Source organism: Trifolium pratense, linkage group LG7 (assembly GCF_020283565.1).
Source record: "Trifolium pratense cultivar HEN17-A07 linkage group LG7, ARS_RC_1.1, whole genome shotgun sequence".
Classification (NCBI taxonomy): domain Eukaryota; kingdom Viridiplantae; phylum Streptophyta; class Magnoliopsida; order Fabales; family Fabaceae; genus Trifolium; species Trifolium pratense.
In genome coordinates, this window is record NC_060065.1 from 6,459,303 (window position 1) to 6,486,807 (window position 27,505).

General features: G+C 32.4%; 2 protein-coding genes across 2 annotated transcripts; both read left to right on the forward strand.

Moving 5' to 3' along the window:
* The first annotated feature begins 975 nt into the window (after positions 1 to 975).
* On the forward strand, positions 976 to 14,918 carry LOC123895682 (glutamate receptor 2.7-like). Its single transcript, XM_045946155.1, has 6 exons — positions 976 to 1,258; positions 8,313 to 8,402; positions 10,127 to 11,502; positions 11,603 to 11,915; positions 12,196 to 12,605; positions 12,920 to 14,918. The coding sequence occupies exons 1-6, from the start codon at positions 1,063 to 1,065 to the stop codon at positions 13,496 to 13,498; spliced, it is 2,964 nt and encodes a 987-aa protein (XP_045802111.1). The 5' UTR covers positions 976 to 1,062; the 3' UTR covers positions 13,499 to 14,918.
* Positions 14,919 to 18,848: 3,930 nt separating this feature from the next.
* LOC123895684 (glutamate receptor 2.7-like) lies at positions 18,849 to 26,837 on the forward strand. The gene is made up of 5 exons (XM_045946159.1): positions 18,849 to 19,188; positions 23,357 to 24,726; positions 24,926 to 25,238; positions 25,386 to 25,795; positions 25,923 to 26,837. Exons 1-5 carry the CDS (start codon positions 18,906 to 18,908, stop codon positions 26,469 to 26,471), a joined length of 2,925 nt encoding a protein of 974 aa, XP_045802115.1. The 5' UTR covers positions 18,849 to 18,905; the 3' UTR covers positions 26,472 to 26,837.
* The last annotated feature ends 668 nt before the right edge of the window (positions 26,838 to 27,505 follow it).

Here is a 27,505-nt window from a genome sequence, read left to right on the forward strand (position 1 = left end):
TATTTGATGAAATTTTTTAAAGGGATGAAAAACAAAATTTGAAATATTCAAAGGGACTAAATATATATATATATATATTTTGGTACATAAATAAATAGACTAAAAATATATTTATCACTTAGTTTTATAAGAATAAGTAAAAGTAAATTTTGAAAAGATAAAAATTCATTTTTTTTCTTCTTATAATTTGTTTTTTTTTTTTTTGTTTTTTTAATTCTTTTGCTCAGCCAAAAGTTCCAAGTGTAATAGTAACACTCTTGCCCTCTGTTACCATAATCTGTTACCATAAGTTCAATCCGAACCATGGCTGGGGTAGATAGGCAGCTACCGATGAGTTGTTCTGCTTTGTATAACACTATAGGATTAGGATGTCTTTCAAGAGAACCTTTTAAAAAATATAACTATATTTTTATTTATAAAAAATTTGCATTTCTTTTAATAAGCATTTCTACTTCTTGTTTTTAACGATTTTAAATTTATATTTACATTAATTTTTAGAATTGTGAGCTGAATCTAACTCAACCTACAAAACTGACTTATAAGATGAGAATTACCTTACTTATAAATCCTTGTCCAGGTCAACTCACATTCGATGCGAGACTTCTTAATATAACCTCTCACGCCCAACATTATTGAACATGTTGCGTGGATATAAATAGTAAGTGGCACAATAACGGGTGACTTTGGAGAGACTTTAATATCATTTTATATATTCTTAATTTATCGATTTAATTATTTAAATGAATGAATCATTTAAATATTTAATTAAAAAAACTATCTATAGCAATTTTTGTTTTGTTCAAGCTATCTATAGCAATTTAGTTTGATTGGGATGTGAGTATGTTTACTTTTCAATACGAGGGGTAAACAAACAAAACCGATTCTTAACCGTGTGGATAAAAGTGCGAATACTTTTCAATCGACGACTATAAAGATACCTTTGTTTTTGACAAGGACTATAAAGATACCTTTGAGAATAGTATATATATATATAATATCAAGAAGGATTGAGGCTTCATTAATTATTAGCCACATATATACTCCATTAACTAAGAACACGATATGAAGAAGAAGGGTAATCCAATTAGCTTTGTTTACTTTGTGATATGCATGGTTACTTGTTGGTGTCTAAATGATGGAATATTGGCACAAAGAAATGAGACAGTGGTAGTGAAAGTTGGAGCTGTACTTGATATTAGCAACGGTCCTAATGCTGCTGGGATAATAGGATTGAGCTGCATCAACATGGCTCTCTCAGATTTCTATCACTCTCATTCTCATTACAAAACTAGAATCCAAATCATCGTTAAGGATTCTCATAAGGACGTTGTCACTGCAGCCACACACGGTACGATATAATTATTACAATTTTCAGTTTTGCACCTTTGAATTTCAGACCTGAATTGTCTGTAAGATATTTGCATACTGTTTCACACAGTTTTAAAATACAACCGTTAATATTTTAATCGAATGGTTTATATTATATATGAATAAAAATAATTATAAATAATCTTAGTCGTCGATTCTAGATCAAAAGAGTTTATATTCTACGAGTATAATCTCATCCTAAATTTATGTCTCTTTATAGCTACTACTATTTGCATCAACTATAAAATGTGTGGATCTTATTCTTTTTTTTTTTTGGTACATTGTGTGGATCTTATCTTATTAATTTCAACATGCATGGATGTAACAAAAAAATAAATAAATCAACATGCATGGTTCGTGTATAGTCTCCCTTCAGTCTAAACAAATAAAATAGCTTACAACTTTTAAGAAAAATAAAAGTAATCGAGAACGTTTAATTTTTTTAATAAATATTTAAATTTTTATAATAACTTGTTTCATGAAAATAAAAAGGATAAAATGTGTTTTTAGTTCCGGTAATATTTGTGAATTTGAATTTTAGTCACCATAGAAAAAACACCTATTTCACCTCCGTAAAAGTTAAACTATATGTTTTAGTCCTTAATGAGATATGTCACCAATGAAGTATCAAAGTAAACCAATGAAGTATCAAAGTAAGTATTTTGATTCCTTCAAAAAAAAAAAGTAAGTATTTTGATTATATCGTATCCACGGGGACTAGTGTGATATTAAATGTCGTTCAACAATTATCATGATTTTAAGTATGGGTTTTTCAAGATGTTTGGTAATAAAAACTTGCTTGCGAACATAAAAGTGCAGTTAAAAGATGATTTTAATATTAGAGAAATGAAATTGCTGGGATTAAATTCCAATTACTCGTTCGTATGTATTTCCTTGATCAGTTATACATATTCAAGCTACTTATCAATATCATCACGTATTTACTCATCGAACATTTCCGTCCCCAGACAACGGCGAAAAATCTATTTAACCTATCAAATTCCGATCACTCAGGTACTTAATCGATATAATATCATTAAGTTCTAATACTTTATGTGAATATTAAATCTAAGTCTATTCCTAGACCTTAGTTTTTAATAGATGTCATCCTAGATCAAGATTCAAAACATATATTCCTATACCATTTCAAATCCAAAGATCAAAACAATAGAAATAAGGATAACATCAATATTGATTTGTAACTAGAATATATATAACACCATGATCAAGATAAAATACATACTAATAGAGTAATTTACATTAATCCCAACAATAAGAGAAATTAGTTACCCATAATCATGGTAACTTTACAAAGATGCAAGGAATTGAGATGAACATGAACAAACACCATGAGTTGATTCCTCGACAAAGATGAGCAAATCCACCTTCAAAACTACTTAAACTTGGCTCCTAGGATTTCTCTGTGTTTTCAGAAGTGTAAAAAGTGATAACATCCCGTTTTGCAGCAACTGATGGTTATTTATACAAGTCAGGAAATTAGAGGCTTGCTAAGCGAGGAGCTTTCTTCAACAATGAGTTTACTGACACATGTACCACATACCGCCTTGCTCGCTGTAGCGAGGGATGTCTCGCTAAGCGAGAAAACTCGCTGCTGGCTCGCTGCCAATTTCTCGTTGTATGCTCGCTTAGTGAGGTCATGGAAACCAAACTTCGTTTTTCTTTGTTCAAAATTCAATTCTAAGTTCAAACACCTACAAAAATGATTGGGATTTAGACAAACTAATCAAATTAAATTGAGAATTTTCATAAGGATAACTTGCAAAATAAGTTTATAAGTATCTTAATCCGATATATAAATTAACTACTTTTTGGCACTTCCAGTCACCAAATTACATAAATACTCATAACTATTATCAACGTTTCCATCTTCTTTTCCTCGTCCATTCTATACGTAGAGCAGCCATCATAACCCCAAATTGTTCTTTTGCCTCATCACTAATCCATGCCATGTCACGGTTTAATTTGGTGACCCGATTTCATTAACGACTAAAACATGTGGGTTTAATTTTTTTATTTTTTTTATTTTTATTTTTTTTGGTACATATGTGGGTTTAAATTTTACAATGGCGAAATTTGAGGATTTTGGTTGCACGGATTAAAACCCAAATTCACAAATTATACATAGAACAAGAGCATGTACTAAAAGGAGTTGACATCGACTTAACAATGAATTTTTTATAATAGAGATGAAATATCCATGTAAAATTTTAGAGGAATGATATTTTGACACAAATATTTTTAAACAGTACATATAAAGGAGAGACGAACAAGGAAAAAGAAGATGAAGAGAGAAAATTACAAATTTGTCCCTTTATTTAGAGACAACATTATCAAACTGTCCCTATGTATAGCAATGTGTAAAAATATTTGTGTCAAAATATCATACCTCAATTTTATTTTATTTTTTTACTAAATCATTCCTCAAAATTTTATTGTCACGTATGTTCACTTTATGACAACAATTTAAAAATATCGTAAGATGTTATATGTCCGATTTTCCCTTAATGAAATTAATAATAATTATTGAATTTGTGACGAACAGCTTTGGACCTTATAAAGAATGAGGAAGTGCAAGCAATCATTGGACCAACAACAACAATGGAAGCAAATTTCATGATTCAATTAGGAGACAAAGCACACATACCCATTGTAACCTTTTCAGCAACAAGCCCTTCACTAGCATCATTTCAAAGTCGATACTTTTTCCAAATATCACAAAATGATTCAGCTCAAGTTAAAGCCATCACCTCAATTATTCAAGCTTTTGGTTGGAAACAAGTTGTCCCAATTTACATAGACAATAGTTTTGGTGAAGGACTCATACATTATTTAGCCAATGTTCTTCAAGAAGCTAATATCCAAGTTCCCTATCTAAGTGCAATTTCTCTTTCAGCCAACGATCATGTTATCACTAGAGAGCTTCAAAAAATAATGACTACTATACCCACTAGAGTATATATTGTGCACATGTCACCAGATCTTGGCTCTAAGCTTTTTACCTTGGCAAAAAAAATTGGGATGATGGGTGAAGGCTATGTTTGGATAGTAACCGATAGTATGGCTAATTTGTTCAATTCATTGAATTTGAATGTGTGGGAATCAATGGAAGGAGTAATTGGTGTGAGGACTTATATTCCTAGAACTAAAAAGCTAGATGATTTTAGAGTTAGATGGAAAAGAAAATTCATAAGTGACAATCCAACACTGTTTAACACAAAATTTAACATTTTTGGAATTTGGGCTTATGATGCTACAATTGCATTAGCAATGGCAATCGAGAAGGTTGGAATTGGAAATACAAAATTTGGTTACAACGAGAGTAACACATCAAGCAATTACTACATGCCTAATTTTGAAAAGTTTGGTATTGCACAAAATGGTGAGAAGTTGAGTGAAGCTTTGTCAAACACTACCTTTAATGGTCTTAGTGGTGATTTCAATGTTGTTGATGGGAAGCTACAAGCATCAATATTTGAGATAATTAATGTTATTGGTAATGGAGAAAAGAGGGTTGGATTTTGGACACCAAATAAAGGGTTAGCTAGAAATTTGGACATGAAGGGCCTAATAAGCAAAAATAGCATATATTCTAGTTCTAAAAATGATCTTAGATCAATCATATGGCCAGGGGATATGTACTCTATTCCTCCTATTTGGAAGAAGTTGAAGATAGGAGTTCCAGCTAGACATGCAGATAACTACCCTGAATTCTTGAGAGTAACATATGATCATAATACTAATAAAACACAAGCTACTGGCTTCTGCATTGATGTCTTTAAAGCTGCGGTGGATATTTTGCCTTATAATTTGCAATATGAATTTTTTCAATTTGCAAAGGCTGATGGTGAGATGGCAGGAACGTACAATGAGTTAATCACTCAACTTTATGATGGAGTAAGTACTCCTTTTCTCATATAGTTATAGTTATATATGTGAATGATTCTTTCATCATGAATATGTCTTATATATATAGGATAAGATCAAATTATACTGGTGTAACATATAATATAACCAATATACGTACGTAAATACATCATACATGTATGCATTTCTTACTTTTGTCTACTGGAATGAATAAAAAAGTTGATTTTGGATTGACAGAAGTATGATGCAGTAGTGGGGGATGTAACAATCATTGCAAACAGATCCAACTATGTTGATTTCACAATGCCATACACAGAATCTGGTGTAACAATGGTTGTTTCAATGAAAGACAATAGGAAGAAAAATGCATGGACTTTTTTGAAGCCACTGACATGGGATCTTTGGGTAGCATCAGTTGGTTCTTTTGTATTGTTTGGATTTGTTGTATGGAACCTTGAACACAAAATAAACGATGATTTCCGAGGACCACCCTCTTATCAGATTGGCACAAGTTTATGGTTTTCCTTCTCAACTATGGTTTATGCTCATAGTAAGTATCACTCATCAAACACTCATAGAAGTAGTTTTTATAAGCTATTATAAACTATTTATGGACATGTGATAAACTAATTTCACGAATGTTTATGCTAGTAGATGAATTCGAACAAATCATTCCAAAAAGACTATTAATGTTAACTATCTCATTTCGATGATAGGAGAGAAAGTGGTGAGCAACTTGACTCGATTTGTAACGGTTGTTTGGGTTTTTGTGGTTCTAATTCTGGTTCAAAGTTACACTGCAAGCTTGACTTCGATGTTAACAGTTGAACAACTAAGTCCAACAATTACAGATGTTAACGAACTTATAAGGAATAAGATGAATGTTGGCTATCCCATTGGTTCTTATGTTTACGGAATTGTGAAGAACTTAGGTTTCTCAGACTCTCAGCTCATTGCTTATCAATCACCTAAAGAATTTCATGACCTTTTCATCAAAGGAAGTGTAAATGGAGGTATTGATGCTGCTTTTGATGAAGTTGCTTATGTTAAGCACTTTCTTGGAACTTATAGTTGTTCAAAGTATGTCATGGTTGTTCAAAGTATGTCAGTTTTAAATTATTGATTGTGATTACTGAATTGACTGGTGTGGGGTGAACTTGTAGGTGTTTCCAAAAGGATCACCACTTGTAGCTGACATTTCAAGGGCAATCCTAAATGTGACAGAGGGAGGCAAAATGAAAACAATTGAAAATATATGGTTCAATGAACCTACTTGTCCAGATTCTAATACAAAAGTTTCCTCTAATAACAATCTTGGACTTGAAAGCTTTTGGGGACTGTTTCTCATAGCTGGAATTGCTTCCATAATAGCACTACTATTCTTTTGGGTGCCCTTCCTATATGAGCACAAACACATTTGGCTACAAAATAATTTAAGTACTTCATTATGGCGACGGATTTGCATTTTGGTAAAGATATTTGATCAAAGAGACTTGCACTGTTACACATTCAAGAAAAGTGAAAATAGTAACAGTAGTGATCATCATGATGATGATTTAGGTGCAGTTGAGGCCTCTTTGGATACACAATGTCCTCCTAGTCCATTTAGTCAAACCGAATCAAATATTTTGGTTTATGGGGAATTTAGTCCAAACACAGAAATGGATGTTGTACAAATTATTAATCAAGAAGTTGATCATGTGAACAACAGTGAAATTATTTAGCAAAAGACAAGTCTATATATTTGACTCCAATTCCCATTTCCTATTAAAGTATTTGGATATGTCTCACAGAATCAAGTACAATACAGAATTGCAAATATAGTACTCTTACAAAACAAGAGAAATCACCACATACATTTATAACAAAAAGTCCTTCATAGTGGGACTAGGAGAAGATAAATTGATATTGTGCTGAAATTAACATTTTCTGATTATCATTGTGTAGTTTAATAAAGCAATATCATTAACAAATCCACTTATAATAATAATAGAAGGAATTCAACTTCAATTTTGTTAGAGGATAACCGATCCATTACATGCTTAACAAACTAATTTCCCAACAAAATCAGCTTGTATGATGATGATTGCTCTCACTTATAATATGTAAGGTGAGGATTGAGGAATATTATTCCAACTTTATAAAGACTCACGATAACAGAAACCTGATAACAGGTGGCCCAATGAATCGTGGAGAACCATCAGAGAAATGAGTGTTGGGCCTAAATCATCTTACAAACCGAGCTTGTAGGTAAAGATTGTCCCCTTACTTATAATATGTAAGGTGAGGATTGAGGAATATTATTCCAACTTTATAAAGACACACGATAACATAAACCTGATAACAGGTGGCCCAACGAATTATGGAGAAAACTCTGATACCATAAAAAAAATGAGTATCGAGCCTAAGTCATCCTTACGAACCGAGCTTGTATGGTGAAGATTGTCCCCTCACTTTTTTTTTTACTGACTATCTCACCCGATATGAGACTTCTCTTAACATGGAGAAAGGGAAAAATAAGAGTCTCTCGACTATTTAATCTTATCAAGTTTGAAATTCTTCATTTATTAATAGTGGACTCTTTCACAAGGAGATATGAAAATATATAATTATTTTTTTCTACGTGTCTATTTCTAAATTCATCTTTCATTTTGTTTTTATTATTAATAAAAGAAAAACTAAGCTTTGACAAGATGTGTGGACGTGAGTGTGTGTACTTTTCAATCGACGACTAAAAGATGCTTTGTGAGTATACATATACTTGGGGCAAACGACTCAATTTCAACATATATATATATATATGTATATATCAAGATGCTTTCATTATTATAACTAGGTAGCCACATACATACTCAAATTAAAATCGATGGTGAAGATCGATAATCCCTCAATTATGATATTCATTGTTATAATAACTTGTTGGTTTGTAAATATGTTTGGTGGAATGGCACAAACTAGAAACGAGAGTAACGTTGCGGTGAAAGTTGGAGCTGTACTTGATGTTAGCAATGGAACGGTTGGTATAATAGGATTGAGCTGCATCAACATGGCTCTCTCAGATTTCTATCACTCTCATTCTCATTACAAAACTAGAATCCAAATCATCCTTAGAGATTCTCACAAGGACGTGGTCACTGCTGCTGCACACGGTATGTAATTTCATCTACACGAAATAATATTGTCTCAACTATATATCTACACAACATTGGAATATGATCTCTTTGTTTTGTTTGTTTTTAACCTCTAAAATTAGGAGCTAGTGTATAGAGTTTGCATATTTTCAACACCCCAGAAGCCATGCCATACGAGTAACCTGCAGAGAGACGTGAGTTATTATTGAGTGCAGAACAAAACATAAACATTTTTCTAGTTACCTTACGGCATTTCTTGTCGCCTACTACTATTTTCTTATCCAAACGCGTCTTTATTTACACGTACTTTGACTTTCATATTTTTGGGATAATATATGGGCTTTGACATTTATTATTAGGCTACTACTAGATCTTTTTAGATACTCCGTCAAAATCTCTTGTTATCTCTGACTTGGTCTATAGCAAAAATCAAGAGTACTATTTAATTCTAGGATTAATGTTTCTTAAGAAAGATTAAATAAGTTTTTATCCCTATAAATACAGCTTATTTAGTCCATTAAATATAGCTCAAATGGTAGCTACCAGAAATATTATTAGAGTGTCCGGAGTTTGAACTTCAGATTCCATATTTTTTTCATATTTAAATGTGAGTCTAGCCACTGCTAGACTACTTGACAAAAAAAAAATTATGCTTATTTAATTTTATTCTTTGGACTCATTTTTTAGACTCTAAAAATTACATTTTTTTGGTCCCTAAATTAGAGACTAAAAGTATACTATTTATATTTTGCAGAGACTAAAAAGTTGATACAAAGACTGAAACAAAATTCTCCATATTTATAAGAAACAAAATTTTATTTAAGTTTTGAATGTAATCTTGACATTTTTATATTAATTCATTGCCATTGTATTTGACTTCATAGATGCCTCATAGTATCTCCTACTATCTAACAAGCACCGACACTTCTATGATTAGGCGTGTCGCGGTGTCCAACATGTGCGGTATCCGACACTCGTGTGATACTCACCCGACACGTGTCAGATAGCTTATATCGGTATCGGAAAAGACTCAATTTTTTATTTACTTCGACACTCTTTTGATCGGTGTTCGACACCTGTAAGACATTCGTACGACCCGTGTCGGACCAGTGTCCAAAAAAAATATATTTTTCCTTTGCTTATACTCTCCTTATGTTATGCACATATCAGAAAAATCTACAAGAGTTAAAATGTGTCGAAACAACAATATTGATCAATGAGGGATTTAAGACAATACATTTTGATTACAATATTTTTAGTTTTTTCGAAAGTAAATGGATAAATAAAGGTAAAATACTATTATATCTTGTTTTAAAACTTTTTTTAAGAAATATATTGCTCAAATTAGATTTACATGTATATATTTTGATTCTCAATTTATATGTTTTATAAATATGTAGCGGTATCGGTGTCCTACATTTTTTACATAAACGATGTCGCGGTGTTCGTATCTGTGTCGTGGTGTCCGTTCGGAGTCCGTGCACAATTGTACATGGACTGATTTGGGCCTCTTTCGGCCAAAATCATACCTACATTTGATTACTAGTTTGCAATTTTACAAATGATTAAGTATCATTTATCCAATTCATGTATACCCCTAGTTTCTCCTAGTCGCGTTCACATAATTTTCTTCAAGACCGGTTCCTTTTTCAGATACAAAGAGTGTTGGATTAGGCATGTATGTTATAATGTTACCTTTTCTATTAATAAAATAAATAATTATTTAATTGAATTATAAACAGCTTTGGATCTCATAAAAAATGAGGAAGTGCAAGCCATAATGGGACCATCAACAACAATGGAAGCAATTTTTGTGATTCAACTAGGAGACAAAGCACAAATACCCATTGTAACCTTTTCAGCAACAAGTCCTTCACTAGCATCACTTCAAAGTCCATATTTTTTTCAAATATCACAAATTGATTCAGCTCAAGTTAAAGCAATCACATCAATTGTACTAGCTTTTGGTTGGAAACAAGTTGTCCCAATTTACATAGACAATAGTTTTGGTGAAGGACTCATACCTTATTTAACCAATGTTCTTCAACAAGCCAATATCAAAGTACCTTATCTAAGTGCAATTTCTCTTTCAGCCACAGATGATGCTATCACTCAAGAGCTTTATAAAATAATGACTATTATATCCACTAGAGTATTTGTTGTGCACATGTCAACAAATCTCGGGTCTAAACTTTTTACCTTAGCAAAAAAAATAGGGATGATGAGTCAAGGTTATGTTTGGATAGTAACTGATAGTATGGCTAATTTATTCAATTCATTTGATTTTAATGTGAAGGAATCAATGGAAGGTGTATTGGGTGTTAGGACTTATATTCCAAAAACAAAAAAGCTAGATGATTTTAGAGTTAGATGGAAAAGAAAATTCATTAGTGACAATCCAACACTTGTTGACACAAATTTGAACATTTTTGGAATATGGGCTTATGATGCTACAATTGCATTAGCAATGGCTATTGAGAAAGTTGGAATTGGAAACACCAAATTTGGTTACAATGAGAGCAACACATCAAGCAATTACAACATACCTGATTTTGAAAAGTTTGGTATTGCACAAAATGGTGACAAATTGAGTGAAGCCTTGTCAAACACTAGCTTTAATGGTCTTAGTGGTGATTTCAATGTTATTGGTGGAAAGTTACAAGCATCAACATTTGAGATAATTAATATGATTGGTGATGGGGAGAAGAGGGTTGGATTTTGGACACCAGATAAAGGGTTGACTAGAAATTTGGACTCAAAAGGCAACATGAGCAATAATAGCAGATATTCTAGTTCTAAAGATGATCTTGGATCAATCATATGGCCAGGGGATGTGTACTCTATTCCAAAGGGATGGGAAATTCCTACTATTGGGAAGAAGTTGAAGATAGGTGTTCCAATTAAAAGTGGAGATAATAACTACACTGAGTTCTTGAAAGTAACATATGATCATAGTACCGATACAACAAAAGCCACTGGTTTCTGCATTGATGTCTTCACAGCTGTGGTGGATATTTTGCCTTATGACTTGCCATATGAATTTGTTCGATATGCAAAGCCTGATGGTGATGAGATGGCAGGAACATATGATGAGTTGATCAATCAACTTTATTATGGGGTAAGTACTCCTTTTCTTATATATCTTTTAACCCTCTTTTATATGTGATTGATTATTTCATCACGAGCATGTGAATAACATGTTAATTTTGGATTGACAGAACTTTGACGCGGTAGTGGGGGATATTACAATCACTGCAGATAGATCCAACAAAGTTGATTTCACAATGCCATACACAGAATCTGGTGTGACAATGGTTGTTTCAATGAAAGACAGCAGGAAGAAAAATGCATGGGCTTTTTTGAAGCCACTGACATGGGATCTTTGGGTAGTATCAGCTTGTTCATTTGTATTCATTGGATTTGTTGTATGGGTTCTTGAACATCGAGTAAACAACGACTTCAGAGGACCACCCTCTCATCAGATTGGCACAAGCTTATGGTTTTCCTTCTCAACTATGGTCTATGCTCATAGTAAGTATCACTTATCAAATCAAACACACACATACAACAACTTATGGACTGTTCATAAACTGTTTCATAAGTTCTCTACAAACATATCACATTAAATCTATTTTTTACTTTTAAGCCTTGCAAATACATCACTTTTTAGTTTGAAAACAACTTATGGACGGTTCATAAACTGTTTCATAAGTTCTCTCAAATGGTCTTGCAAGTATTTATGCTAGTCGATAAGTTCAAATAAGTTGATCAAAAGAGACTCATAATGTTAATTATCTTATTCTTATGATAGGAGAGAAAGTGGTGAGCAACTTGGCTAGATTTGTTGTGGTTGTATGGGTTTTTGTGGTTTTAATTCTGGTTCAAAGTTACACTGCAAGCTTGACTTCACTTTTAACAGTTGAACAACTAAGGCCAGCTATTACAGATGTTGACCAACTTCTAAAGAATAAGATGAATGTTGGCTATCTCAAAGGTTCTTTTGTTTATGGAATTTTGAAGAACTTGGGTTTTCCAGATTCTCAGATTATTACTTATCAATCACCTGAAGAATGTAATGAGCTTTTCATAAAAGGAAGTGTAAATGGTGGCATTGATGCTGCTTTTGATGAAGTTCCCTATGTTAAGCACTTTCTTGGAACTTATAGTTGTTCAAAGTATGTCATGGTTGAACCAAGATTTAAAGCTGGTGGTTTTGGATATGTAAGTTGTTTTAATTCTCCCTCTCCCTCTCCCTCTCTCTTACAATATCTCTCCCTAATACCAATAGTATTATCATTTTCTTTTGAGCAATGTTTTAAAAATTGGATTGAATCGGTTTGAATGGCCAATAGTATTATACTTTTTGCTTTTTTGTTTATTTATTTGTCATCAAGTTCAACTGTGGTTGAACCAACTGAGGTTTAGCCGATTCAATATCTGTTGAACCATAACTTAAAGGTTTAGCCGGTTCAATAACTGATTCTGTTTTTAAAACACCACTTATGGTGAATTGACTTGTGTGTGATGATTTGTAGGCTTTTCCAAAAGGCTCACCTCTTGTGGCTGATATTTCAAGGGCAATCCTAAATGTGACTCAAGGAGACAAAATGAGAACAATTGAGAAGGCATGGTTCAAGGAAGCTATTTGTCTAGATTCTAATAAAGAAATTTCCTCTAATAACAATCTTGGACTTGAAAGCTTTTGGGGACTATTTCTCATTGCAGGGATTGCTTCCCTATTAGCACTCCTAATCTTTGTGGTAACATTTCTATATCAGCACAAACATATATGGTTAAACAATGATCCAAATACTTCAATATGGCAACGAGTTTGCATCTTGGTAAGAATATTTGATCAAAGAGACTCGAACTGTCACACATTCAAGAAAAGTGAAAATAAAATTAAAAGCGGTAATAGTCGTCATCATCATGATGAAGATGATTTAGGCCCATCTCTAGGTACACATTGTCCTCCTAGTCCATCTAGTCAAACTGAATCAAATGTTTCGGTTTATGGCGACTTTAGTCCAAACAGAGAAATGGATGTTGTACAAATTACTAACCAAGAAGTTTCTTCTGTGCATTGCAATGAAATTAACTTACAAGCAACATGACCTCATCTACAATTGTAACATGCAAGCTCCTAGTTATTGTATTGATTCAAGATTAGTTTTATGTCCCAATTGCGAAAGCTCATAAATAAATATATAGAATTTCGCCATAGTCTTCCGCTTTCCCTTTTCTGATCGTTTCTGCTTCTCCCTTCTTCTCCCATGTTCGTTTCTTCACCTCGCCCCATTCGTACAAATCTCCTATTTGCATTCTTCTATGTCATTAAAATCAGTATACTTGATCGTTCGAGCTAGCTTTTGGGATGAGATCCAACCCCATATAACATGGTATTAGAACCCCATATAACATGGTATTAGAGCCGAGATAAAGATAGCAATGTGAGAATTGGACTCAGGCTCACATTAGGCATGGGGTGTGTGGTGAAGTTGTTTGAAGTTACGCATTGTTTAGGTTTCCGGACTGTTGAGTGTATAAATGTGTTTGAGTATCCTCATCCTTCGAGCTAGTTACTGATATGAGATCCAAGCCCATTCGCACAAATCTCCTATTTGCATTATTCTATGTCATCAAAATCAATTGAGCATGTGAAGACGAAGGAAAAATTGCTCGTGTGGAATCAAAAGGTTTAATGGTTTGTGTTCTTTTCATGTAAGGTTTAATGTTTGTTTCTGGTTTGATAAAACAATATTTGGGTATGAATGTCTATGCTTTACTGGGCTTGATTGCTTGCATTTCAATTTTGCAGTTCTATTCTACAGTTTCTAGGTTTGCTTGCATTTTCCATTTCACATTTCCATGTGTAATGACTCATTTCTGGTGTGATTTGGGCAGTTTATAAGGCAGAAAATGATGCAAATATGCAACTATATATTTTTATTTGTTTGACGAAGAAATGAGTAATCAAACCAAAGCGGTCGAGCCTGTTTCCTAAGAGGTCACTTGGTTGAGGATTTGTTCTTCAACTTAGAGGTACTCAGTTCGATACCCGGCACCAAGAAAAACCAAAGTGGTCGATGAGTTAAAGAATCGGGAAAATGAGACACAAAATAATTGAGGATGGGCTGAAGTTGAAGATTAAATTCATGGAATCTTTCCTTGTTTTATCTTAGGTGTTTGAAATCTTCTTGACTAGAAATTTCACCGTGAAATAAGTAGAGTGTTCGGGATTCGAACTCCAGCTTTGTATATATAATACGATATTCCTAACAATTGAGCTAAGTTCACGGGGATCGTATAAAACTACGTATTTTATATCATCAATGTAGATATCTATTAAAATCAAATAAAAATAGAGTCATATGTTGAAAATTTTGTATTAAACAACCGGATGAAAACAAGTAAACAACCATGACATAGTTAAGAAATTTCTATGCAGCTGATATGCATTATGGTTGAATGTTGATTATATTCACATTTGTCACTCAGTAATTAAATATTTGTCTGTGCGTTAATTGAATTTGATATTTATTGCCAAATAGCAGTGCTGCTGCTTATGTACTAATATATTTACTAATTAAACGGATTTGTATTTTATTTCATGATGCCTATCAAAATATACATTTTTTTTTGACAGTTTGAATTATTATACATTAACGCTATTAAAATATGATTTGGTAAAAGGTAAACGAAAATGAAAGAACTATACATACCGTTTCCTTGACCGAGTGAAAGTTTAGTGCACTCAATAGAAGTCATATATAAATAAATATCATTGTGTTTACTTCAAGATTTTAATTTAATTAAGAAAAACTACTTTAAATCAACTTGAATTTATGAATGTGAATCAGTTGAAATTTTGTTTCATTTAAGTTGATCTCCTACGCGTTAACAAATTTAAGTTATCTTATGCGATACTCAAAATTATCCATGTGTGTATTATAAAAAAAAAATAAAAAATAATTATCCATGTGTGCGTTTTTGTTAGTTAATTACGTGGATGTTTTAAACAAAAATTTGACTAAAATATCCTAATCCTAATTATTATAATATTAATAACGTAAGGGATTAGTTTAAAAAGTTTTAAATGTAGAAAACCAACTTAATTAAAACATAAAATAATCTACTAATATTTGCACTGATCATAAAAAAATTATATGTTTTATTATATTCCCTTGGTCTTAAAATATAAGTAAAAGTTGGTCAACAAAAATGAATATATTTGACCCAAATTTTGAACCAAATATATCAAATTTGTTTGACTTATTTTTTCTTCTATTTTGAGACGGAAGGAGTATTACATAGGAGTATATACTAAAAAAATATTGATATAATACAAAAAAATAATACTAATCCAAAGAAGAATGATGGTTTTTAATTGGTAGAAATTTTTTATTTTAGAACGGATTGTCCCCTGTGAAGACTCTCCAGTTTCCTGATGTGTGGTCGTTCACACCATTTCAAATTTTCAATCCACCGTTCAATCACTTTTTATAATTTTTAAAAGGCTTAAATGATCAATTGGTCCCTGTAAGTTCAGGAGTTTTTGGTTTTCATCCCTGTATCTTTTTTTGTTTTAAAATAGTCCTAAATGTGCAAATCCATTTGGTTTTAAGCCCTAACGTTAAGTGCCGTTATAAAAATGATGATGTGGCAAACATAGGCTGATTTGGCAATGTGTGACGTGGCGAACGAGGATGATGTGTCAATGATGATGCCCATTCATTCACTTAGAAGGACCAAATCCAAAAATAAAATTGTAGAGAGGGACCAAAACCAAAAAACAAAATTAAACCCAAAAACATATTTTTCTTCTTTTTTCTCTAAACCCAAAAATGGACTCATATTTCTCTAAATCCATAAATTTGTGTTGAATATACTAAAACGATATTTTCTTCTTCTTTCTTCTCCCCAACCTAAAATTCCATAAAACTCTTAACCAACAAAAAATTGTGTTTCCTGATACACCATTTATTTTGATTTAATCAAAAGACCATATTAATTTACTAATCACCATATTCAAAATTTGACATGAAATTTTAATCAAACAACTTTATATATTGTAAAATTTGAGTTCCATTATATCCTCAAATGTCAACTAAAAAAATCACAAACTTTTAAGATAATGACTCATTTTTATTCCTTTTTTTTTTAATCTCTCAAATCGCATCCATTAAAACATGTTTTGCAATTTATGGGTTAAGAGAAATATGAGTCAATTTTCGAGTTTAGAGAAAGGAAAAAAAATTTGGTTACAAAAAAAAAACAAAAGAAAAATATGTTTTGGGGTTTAATTGTTTTTTTATTTTATTTTGGTCTCTCTCTGCAATTTTGTTTTTGGATTTGATCTCTCTTAGTGGATGACTGGACATCATTATTGACACATCATCCTCTTTTGTCACGTCACATGTTGCCATGCCAGCCTTCGTTTGCCACATCATCATTTTTTAAACGACACTTAACATTAGGGACTAAAACCAAAAGGATTTACACATTCAGGGACTATTTTAAAACAAAAAAAGATATAGGGACGAAAATCAAAAACTTGCGAACTTACGGGAACGAATTGATCATTTAAGCATTTTTAAAATATTTATTCTTTTAATTTTAATGGTCATGATTGAACATGACAGTCCATTTGACAGGAGACAATCCAGTCTCGTGCATTATTCACACTCAAAGTAGTGGCCTGAAAGTCTGGAACATTAATTTTGTCTTGATGAGCGAGAGTTTGAAATCCATTCCACTCTACAAAAAAATGAAGTTGATTTTTTTAAAAGAAAAGAAATTAAAAATTTCTCCTTGCTGGAATTTTCTTTTTGAATGACAAATTATTATTTGGTAGTATATTACAATGTTATATTAGTTTTTCTCTTTGTCAAAACTTAGTCTTGAACCTCCAACTCTTTAACTATTAGTTCAGCTGGTTAAGTTGAGAGTTGAGAGTTGAGGCACATTCACTTCTTGCTAGAATTAAAACAACCTCATGTATCTTATCTGATCAGTTGACTAGTATGTTTGATATTTAAATGCACCAATAAATGGATTTTGATTTTATCCACCCATAGTTTGGCACTTTTTATATTTTTTCATTTTTCTTTTTGTAATTTTCAATTTTAAATAATTTTTTATTTCTGTTGAGATTAAGGTTGTCCAAGACTAAGACTACTAAATCATATCTGATATGGCAGTCCATACAGGATGCCAAGTGTAAAAAAAAATCCAACATGGCCCTGCCATTTAGTCAACTAACAATTTTTATAAGTCAGGGACTAAAATCAAAATGGAAAATTAATCGAGGATGAAAACAATTGATTTTATTTTATAGGGATGAATTGAAAAAAAAATTCACTATAAAAATAGGAACGAAAAACATATTTAACTTTTAACTTAATAAACAATTTTGTATCCTTTTTTTTTTTTTTGACTCAAAATAAGGATATTCATTCATTCCAATAATTGATACAGTACATCACATGCAAATACAAATTCAACATAGCTAAAAACAAAAAGGATGAAACTGCAAACAATCTCACAGCATCCATGTTAATAGCATACAACGGCAATTGCAATATGCCTACAAATAATATAATATGATAAAAGTCACCAGAATGTCCATGCTTCCGGATCTGCAACGATGATGCCCAAATCATTGATCGAATCTGCAATTGATTGAAATCTACCTTTCAAAATGAACCAAACGAACACCGCAACAAGACGGACAAACAAACGCCGTAACAATGACGACCACCAACAAAGCGCCGCACTCAGACGACGAAATCACAAAACAAGAAAAACAAAACTAAAAAACTTAATTTATGTGAAATCACTTATTTAAATGGAAAGAAAATAAAAAAAAAACAACTTAGAGGGGTGATTTTGGGTCAAAAATTGACCCAAAAACCACCCCTCCTTGGTGGATGATGAAGAAGAAAAGCAAAATAGGGTTAGAAGAGAGGGGGAGCGGCGGCATCAATTTTAAAAGTATATCATATCAACAATTTTGTATCCTAAATCGTATTTAACATATGATTTAAACAAAAATACTAAAATGCTTTTATTGTCTTTTAAAGGGTTTTATCACTAAATTCGTCTTAGGTCTTCTAATGTGTATGTGTTGGGCCAACCTTACTTAGTATAAGATATATATTGAATATTTAAATATAGTTGTTCCTTTTCTTAAAAAAATAAAATAATATAGTTGTTCTTTATTTAAAGACAGTTGTTCTTTATTGTCAAATAGGATTATAAATGTTAGTTGAATTTCATGATTTTCTCTACCTTAAACTGTTACTTTAAATTTCTGTAAGAGAAAAATAATCTAAAGTCAGCTTTGACAAGGAAAAAAGTTAGCCTAGATGTGTGGACGTGGGTGTGTGGACTTTTCAATCGACGACTATATAGAAACAATGCTTGTGACTTGTGAGTATAAATACTACTTGGTGCAAACGACTATATAGGATTGATGCTTCATTATTAATTAGTTATAGCCACATACTTAAATTAAAATCGATGGTGAAGATGGATAATCCCTCAATTATGATATTCATGATTATAACTTGTTTGGTTGTAAATATGTTGGGTGGTGGAATGGCACAAATTAGAAACGAGAGTAGTGTTGTAGTGAAAGTTGGAGCTGTACTTGATGTTAGCAATGGAACGGTTGGGATAATAGGATTGAGCTGCATCAACATGGCTCTCTCAGATTTCTATGAATCTCATTCTCATTACAAAACCAGAATTCAAATCATCGTTAGGGATTCTCATAAGGACGTCGTCACTTCAGCCGCACACGGTACGTTATAATTACTATTTGTACCTCCTAATTTCATCTCTATATATGTATTAGCTGTCTGAGTGTTATTAATTTCGGCATGCAAATGGTTTTTGTATACTCCCTATCAGGGACGGAACTAGAAGTTTTGAGTAGTGGGGTCATTATAAAATTGCATCATTAAATAAATATAACATTTCATTTTCAAAAGCATAAAAAATACATTATAATTGTTCTCTAGGACGTTCCATATTTTTTTTGTTTACAATGAGCTAGGGATCGAACCCATGACCTATAACGTACTATCCAAACTGAAATTCTGGTATCACTAGAATGATGTTGCCTAAGATGTCCCAACAACTACTTTATGATTAACGTTGTTTCTATTGTTGGCACATCTTATATAACATATAAAAACTGACAGAAAATAAATAAATGACACAAGTAATTGTTAACCCAGTTCAGCCAACTGCCTACTCTGGGGGATACCAATCCAGGAAGGAAATCCACTAATAGCTCTAGTTACTAAGACCTCCAGCAAACCCTAGGATTTACGCCTTAAACTAAGACCTCCAGCAAACCCGTGGTTTACGCCTTATAACCTCGACACTACTCATGCAACTTCTGCCTAGGAACTCCTAGACATGAGATCCCATCTCACTTCCACTCACACAACACAACCTGTGTTGATTATATAATGTTGGGAAAGATGTGGCGACAACTTGCCAAGACAACACTTCACTTTTGCTTAAAAGCTTCAAGTGAATCACACACGGTAAACTCCGTACTTCAAAGCTTAGGAGTAACCTTAAAATAATAAACTCACTTCTTAACTTGTGTTATAGAATCCACAAGCAAGAATTACAATCAAACAATAAAAGACTCAACAAAGACTCAATATGTGTAACTAATATTTCAATTGAGATACTTAGTCTTGAACTTGGTCTTCGAATATATAATGATCTAGCACGCTCCTCTTTCTTCATTACTCATAGGACGCTCCTTGTAGCTCATAAAAGGTGATCTGATTCTCTTTTTATCTTCATCAAGAACGTATATAAACTTTCCAAAAGTGTTTAAGGACTTTATAGGATAATTGTGATCATACCGTTGTACCATTAAGTCTGTCTTATCCTTAAAACTCCTGATCAGATCAGATCTCTATTACGCGTGCTTTTAAAGTGGATTTCCATATATAGCAGATGCTCTCATAAATGCGCGAGATTTCCTTGAATAAATATGATGTTGTAACATGTTTTCCAACATCTTGTTAGTATATTTGTTTTAGCAAAATTAAGCCAATTCAAATATCCAACACAAACCCCTCACCACTAGACCAAACCTAGTGACTTTACGTTCCATATTTTGATAAAATTGAATAATTTTATCTTTTTCAACATCAAGAAAAATATCTCTCTCAATATAAGTAACTAAACAATTATTTAACCGGTCATCTCACATAAATTTTTGGGTGTGGGCAACTAAGTAAGTTTTGAACTGATTGTGTGTGGGCGTGAGTGTGGACTACTATGAAATTTATCAACTAATTTATTTTTTATATAATGTAATATATGTATAGTAGTATAAAAAAATTCACATCAAAGTGGGGGCATAGGCCTACATAGTGGCCTTCCTGGGTCCGTCCCTGCTCCCTATTGTCTCATATATAAACAACAAAATATCTTTAAGAAAAATATATAGTTGAGCTTGTTTAATTCTTTTTAAAATTTTGAAATTACCCTTATGGGAATTTGTTCTGAGAAATAAAAAGTGGTTTTTGATAAATTATGATCCACTAGGAACGCGTGTCTTTGTGATCCATATTTTCTATTATGCAAACTTATGTAAAAAAAAAAATATGTGTTATGTTATGGTGAGTTTGCTAATAAAAGATTTTTGCAACTAAAAAAAAAAGACATGCTTTATGTTATGATGACTTTGTTAATAAAAGATTTTTGTTGCTAAAAAAAAAAATTCAAGGATATAGTTGATATTATAAAAAGTTCACACCAATTTTTTTTATATCCTCTTTATATAATATAAGTATAGAATAGATATAAATAACAATATTATCACCAAAAAAAAAAAAAGATATAAATAACAATAATTGAATGATAATTTAAAAATAATAGATATAGTCAATATTTACTAATATTTTAGACTAACAAAGGTATTTTACAATTTTGTATGTGTCTCGGTTTGATTGATAATGGCATCGGCTATTTCATAATAATTTGACCTATACTTTAGTTAAAATAATAATAATAATAATAATAATAATAATAATAATAATAATAATAATAATAATAATAATAATAATAATCTATACATCTATACTTATATATAAAGATGATACAAATTTTTTTAGTGTTGACTTTTCATAATACCAACAATACCCTTGAGAAATACCATAACATAAGGCATGTCTTTTTTTTTTAGCAGCAAAATTTTTTTGTTAACAAACTCATCATAACATAAGTCATGGCAAAGATAAATATATATAAATATAAACTATAAATGAAAAAATAGCAGTACAAACCAAGAAAAAACACCTTAAGAAGAAAAATAAGGAAGTGTACTAGAAATACACTCCCAAAAAACTACAAACCGAAAAGCCCTATTATTAAAATACAAAATAACAAGAATGAAAAAAACGCCAAACATCTGGCTAAAAAACCAGAACCGAGACACCTGACAAAGGGGAGAAAAGAGGAAAGTAGAGAAGACAAACATAGAACAAGGCACCCACCACCAAGAATCAACGGGACCCACCCTGACCCAAAAATCGCTAACGACTCCCGCATAGGATCGGATGCACCACCCACTCATAGAATGAGCGGTGCTTACCAGGGTTTTTAGCCAAGTACCACTGAAAGTTACCCTAAATCGGCCAAAAACCATAAAATCGGCAGAAAAAACCTAAAATCGACTATAAACCATAAAATCGGCCGGAAATCGGTCAAAAACCATAAAATCGGCCGAAAAACCTAAAATCGGCCAAAAAAAAACCTAAAATCGACCGTAAACACAAAAAATCGGCTGAAAAACCTAAAATCGACCAAAAACCCTAAAATCCACTATAAACTCTAAAATCGGCCATAAACCCAAAAAATCGGCTAAAACCCTAATATCGGCCGAAAACTGGGTTTATAGACGATTTTTGGGTTTTCGGTCATTTTAGGTTTTTCAGCTGATTTTGGGGTTTATAGAAGATTTCAGGATTGTTGGGTCGCTTTTAGGTTTTCGGCCGAGTTTTTTGGGTTTAGGGACGATTTTAGATTTTTCAGCCGATTTTTTGGGTTTTCAGCCGATTTTAGGGTTTATAGTCGATTTTTGGGTTTTTGGACGATTTAAAGTTTTTCAGTCTATTTTTTGAGTTTTTCGGTCGATTTTAGGTTTTTCGGCCGATTTAGGGTTTAAAGTCCAATTTTGCGATTTTGGCCGATTTTTTGGGTTTATAGTCGTTTTTTGGGATTTTGGCCGATTTTAGGTTTTCGGCCGAGTTTTTTGGCTTTAGGGTCGACGTTGGGTTTTTCGGCATATTTTTTTGTTTTTTGGCCGATTTTTTGGGTTTTCAGTCGATTTTAGGTTTTTTGACCGATTTTTTGGGTTTTCGGCCGATTTTAGGGTTTTATAGTTGATTTTTGAGATTTTGGCCAATTTTAGGTTTTCTGTCGTTTTTTTGTTTTTCGGCCGATTTTTTGGATTTCGGTAGATTTTTGGTTTTTCAGCCGATTTTAGGGTTTATAGTCGATTTTTGGAATTTTGGCCGATTTTAGGTTTTTCTACCGATTTTAGGGTTTATAGTCGATTTTTGGGCTTTTGGCCGATTTTGGTTTTTTCTGCCGATTTTTTGGATTTTCGGATGATTTAACGTTTATCGTCGATTTTAGGTTTTTCGGCTAATTTTAAGTTTTACGATCAATTAGTAATTTTTAAAAGTTCATAGAGAATAAGGAATTTCAAATTCTTTAGTTTTAGGTGTCATTTTGAAATTCTCTAAATTTAACTTGAACAAAATACTTCATAAATTTCCATCATTTTGAAAATTCTTCAAATTATCATCCAAACAATAAAATTCACCTCACATCATTTGAATTCCCTCAAAACATTACTTTACCTCAAAAAATTCCCACATCCAAACATACTCTTAATGAAATTTAATAACTATTGAATTTGTGACAAACAGCTCTGGATCTCATAAAAAATGAGGAAGTGCAAGCAATCATAGGACCAATAACAACAATGGAAGCAAATTTCGTGATTCAAATAGGAGAAAAAGCACACATACCCATTGTAACCTTTTCAGCAACAAGCCCTTCACTAGCATCACTTCAAAGTCCATATTTTTTCCAAATATCACAAATTGATTCAGCTCAAGTAAAAGTCATCACCACAATTATCCAAGCTTTTGGTTGGAAACAAGTTATCCCCATTTACATAGACAATAGTTTTGGTGAAGGACTCATACCTTATTTAACCAACGTTCTTCAACAAGCCAATATCCAAGTTCCATATCTAAGTGCAATTTCTCTTTCAGCCACAGATGATGCTATCACTGATGAGCTTTATAAAATAATGACTACTATACCCACTAGAGTATTTATTGTGCACATGTCACCAAATCTTGGGTCTAAACTTTTTACCTTAGCAAAAAAAATTGGGATGATGGGTGAAGGCTATGTTTGGATAGTAACCGATAGTATGGCTAATTTGTTCAATTCATTGAATTTGAATGTGTGGGAATCAATGGAAGGAGTAATTGGTGTGAGGACTTATATTCCTAGAACAAAAAAGCTAGATGATTTTGGAGTTAGATGGAAAAGAAAATTCATAAGTGACAATCCAACACTTGTTGACATAAATTTGAACATTTTTGGTATATGGGCTTATGATGCTACAATTGCATTGGCAATGGCTATTGAGAAAGTTGGAATTGGAAACACCAAATTTGGTTACAATGAGAGCAACACATTAAGCAATTACTACATACCTAGTTTTGAAAAGTTTGGTATTGCTCAAAATGGTGAGAAATTGAGTGAAGCTTTGTCAAACGCTCGCTTTAAAGGTCTTAGTGGTGATTTCAATGTTGTTGATGGGAAGCTACAAGCATCAATATTTGAGATAATCAATGTGATTGGTAATGGAGAAAAGAGGGTTGGATTTTGGACACCAAATAAAGGGCTGGCTAGAAATTTGGATACCAAGGGTCTAATAAGCAATAATAGCATATATTCTAGTTCTAAAAATGATCTTGGATCAATCATATGGCCAGGGGATATATATTCTATTCCAAAGGGATGGGAAATTCCAACTATTGGGAAGAAGTTGAGGATAGGTGTTCCAGTTAAAAAAGGAGATAATTATGCTGAATTTGTGAAAGTAACATATGATCATAATACCAATAAAACAGATGCCACTGGATTCTGCATTGATGTCTTCAAAGCTGTAGTCGATGTTTTGCCTTACGCCTTACCATATGAATTTTTTCGATTTGCAAAGCCTGATGGTGAAATGGCTGGAAACTACAATGACTTGATCGCTCAAATTTATTACGGGGTACTCTTCTAAACTTTGTGTTTCAGATGACCTAATTATTTTCATAAACGTAGAATCAGTGCACATTGTACCATGTTCAATTTAACGTATCTAATTAATTAATTAATGTGACACATCATGTCCGATTAACATATAAATTAACATGCATTTCTTACTTCTCTCAAATGAAATGATAAAAAAGTTGATTTTTGATTGACAGAACTATGATGCAGTAGTGGGGGATGTAACAATCACTGCAAACAGATCCAACTATGTTGATTTCACAATGCCATTCACAGAAACTGGTGTATCAATGGTTGTTTCAACGAAAGACAACAGGAAGAAAAATGCATGGGCATTTTTGAAACCATTGACATGGGGTCTTTGGGTAACATCAGGTTGTTCATTTGTATTCATTGGATTTGTTGTATGGGTTCTTGAACATAGAATAAACAACAATTTCAGGGGACCACCCTCTCATCAGATTGGCACAAGTTTATGGTTTTCATTTTCAACTATGGTCTATGCTCATAGTAAGTATCACACAAACCATCATGAGTGTTTACATATAAGTTTGTGGATTTGATTTGGATTTATTACAAGTGTTTATGCTAGTAAATAAGCTCAAATAAATCAATCTAAATAAACAATTAATGTTAAATATCTCCTTTTTATGACAGGAGAGAAAGTGGTGAGCAACTTGGGTAGATTTGTGGTGGTCGTATGGATTTTTGTGGTTCTAATTTTGGTTCAAAGTTACACTGCAAGCTTGACTTCACACTTAACAGTTGAACAACTAAGTCCAACTATTACAGATGTTAACCAACTTCTAAAGAATAAAATGAATGTTGGCTATCTTAAAGGTTCTTTTGTTTATGGAATTTTAAAGAACTTGAGTTTTTCAGACTCTCAGCTCATTACTTATCAATCACCAGGAGAATGTCATGAGCTTTTCCTAAAAGGAAGTGTAAATGGTGGCATTGATGCAGCTTTTCTTGAGGCTGCATATTTTAAGCACTTTCTTGGGACTTATAGTTGTTCAAAGTATGTCATGGTTGGACCAAGATATAAAACTGGTGGTCTTGGTTTTGTAAGTTGTGTTAACACTTTCTCATATATTTCTCCATACATCAGAGGTCTCACTAGTTTGATCACTAGTGTGGTTATAAAACATTAATTATGAATATTGGATTGACTTTTGTGTGTTGAAATTGCAGGCCTTTCCAAAAGGTTCACCTCTTGTAGCCGACATTTCTCGGGCAATTCTAAACGTCACTCAAGGAGACAAAATGAGAACAATTGAGAATGCATGGTTCAAAGAACCTAGTTGTCTAGTTTCTAGTTCAGAAATTTCCTCAAATAACAATCTTGGACTTGAAAGTTTTTGGGGACTGTTTCTCATTGCAGGGATTGCTTCCTTATTGGCACTACTAATCTTTATGGTAACTTTTATATATCAGCACAAACATATTTTGTTAAACAATGATCCAATTACTTCAATATGGCGACGAGTTTGCATCTTTGTAAGGATATTTGATCAAAGAGACTTGAATTGTCACACATTTGAAAAAAGTGAAAATAAGAATGAAAATAGTAACAATTCTCATGACGACGATTTAGGTGCAGTTGAGATCTCTCTAGGCACACATTGTCCTCCTAGTCCATCTAGTCAAACTGAATTAAACGTTTCAGTTCATGGCGATTTTAGTCCCAACACGGTAATAGATGTTGGATGCAACGGTGAAATTAACATCCAAGAAACATGACAATCCTCGTCTACAATTGTAAGTTGGAACATCAAGCTCCTAATTATATAATGCTATTGTTGGATGCTATTGTATTGAACTATAAGGACCTCATGGTCAAAGAATAATCGTCAAACCAATCTAGGAACTGGCTTAAGCTCCTGATTATTGTACTGATTATCAAGATTAATTTTATGCCCCAATTGTAATAGCTCATAAAAAAGAATATATAATTTGGCCTTTTTTTGAGTTACTTCATGTTGTTGGAACGTTAACATGGTAACCTAAACAAAATGTCAAATTCTATACAAATTTGGCCTTCCCTTTGTTTTTTTTTTTTTGGATAAATGCTTATTTATCCCTGCAAAATTTGAGATTTTTTGTTTACCCTCTGCGCGAATTTTTTTCTGTTTACCCGCTGCAATATCAACATTTTTCCACTTTGCCCCCTAGATGGACAAGTGGACATATAACTGTGCATCTTTGCTGATGTGGCATATGCACATGTGGCAATATATTAAATTTATATTTATTTTAAAAAATCCACATCAATTAATTTCTTTTCTTTTTTTTTGAAATAAAAATTCTTAAAACTTTATTATTATTTGGGGACTAGCTACACATGTAACCGTCTTAGAAAATTATGATTGCCTCCTAATAAACTAAAACTAGAGTTAACATGGCCCTCCCTTTGTTATATCGTATATATCCAATGATATTAATTAAAATAAATTATTGGACTGTAGATCAATAAAAATAGAAACGTGAGATTTTTTTTTTCTTCCACCACCACTTTAATCTAGTTCGAGAGTCAGTTTTGGTATCAACTGGTTTCAGCTTCCTCCTGGTCGCAATTGCAGGGGATCAAACCGTGGTTCTTTCCTACCAAATTTAGCGTCAAGCACCTCTAAACCTACTGACAATCGGTAAAATGTGAGAACTTTTTGTTTGCTCTACCGTGAGTTTTGGATTAAGTAATTTATAGATACCGTAAATTTCATAGATTATAATCTTACTCATGCCACGACTGAAACAGCCAAACCCTTATCAGTCAA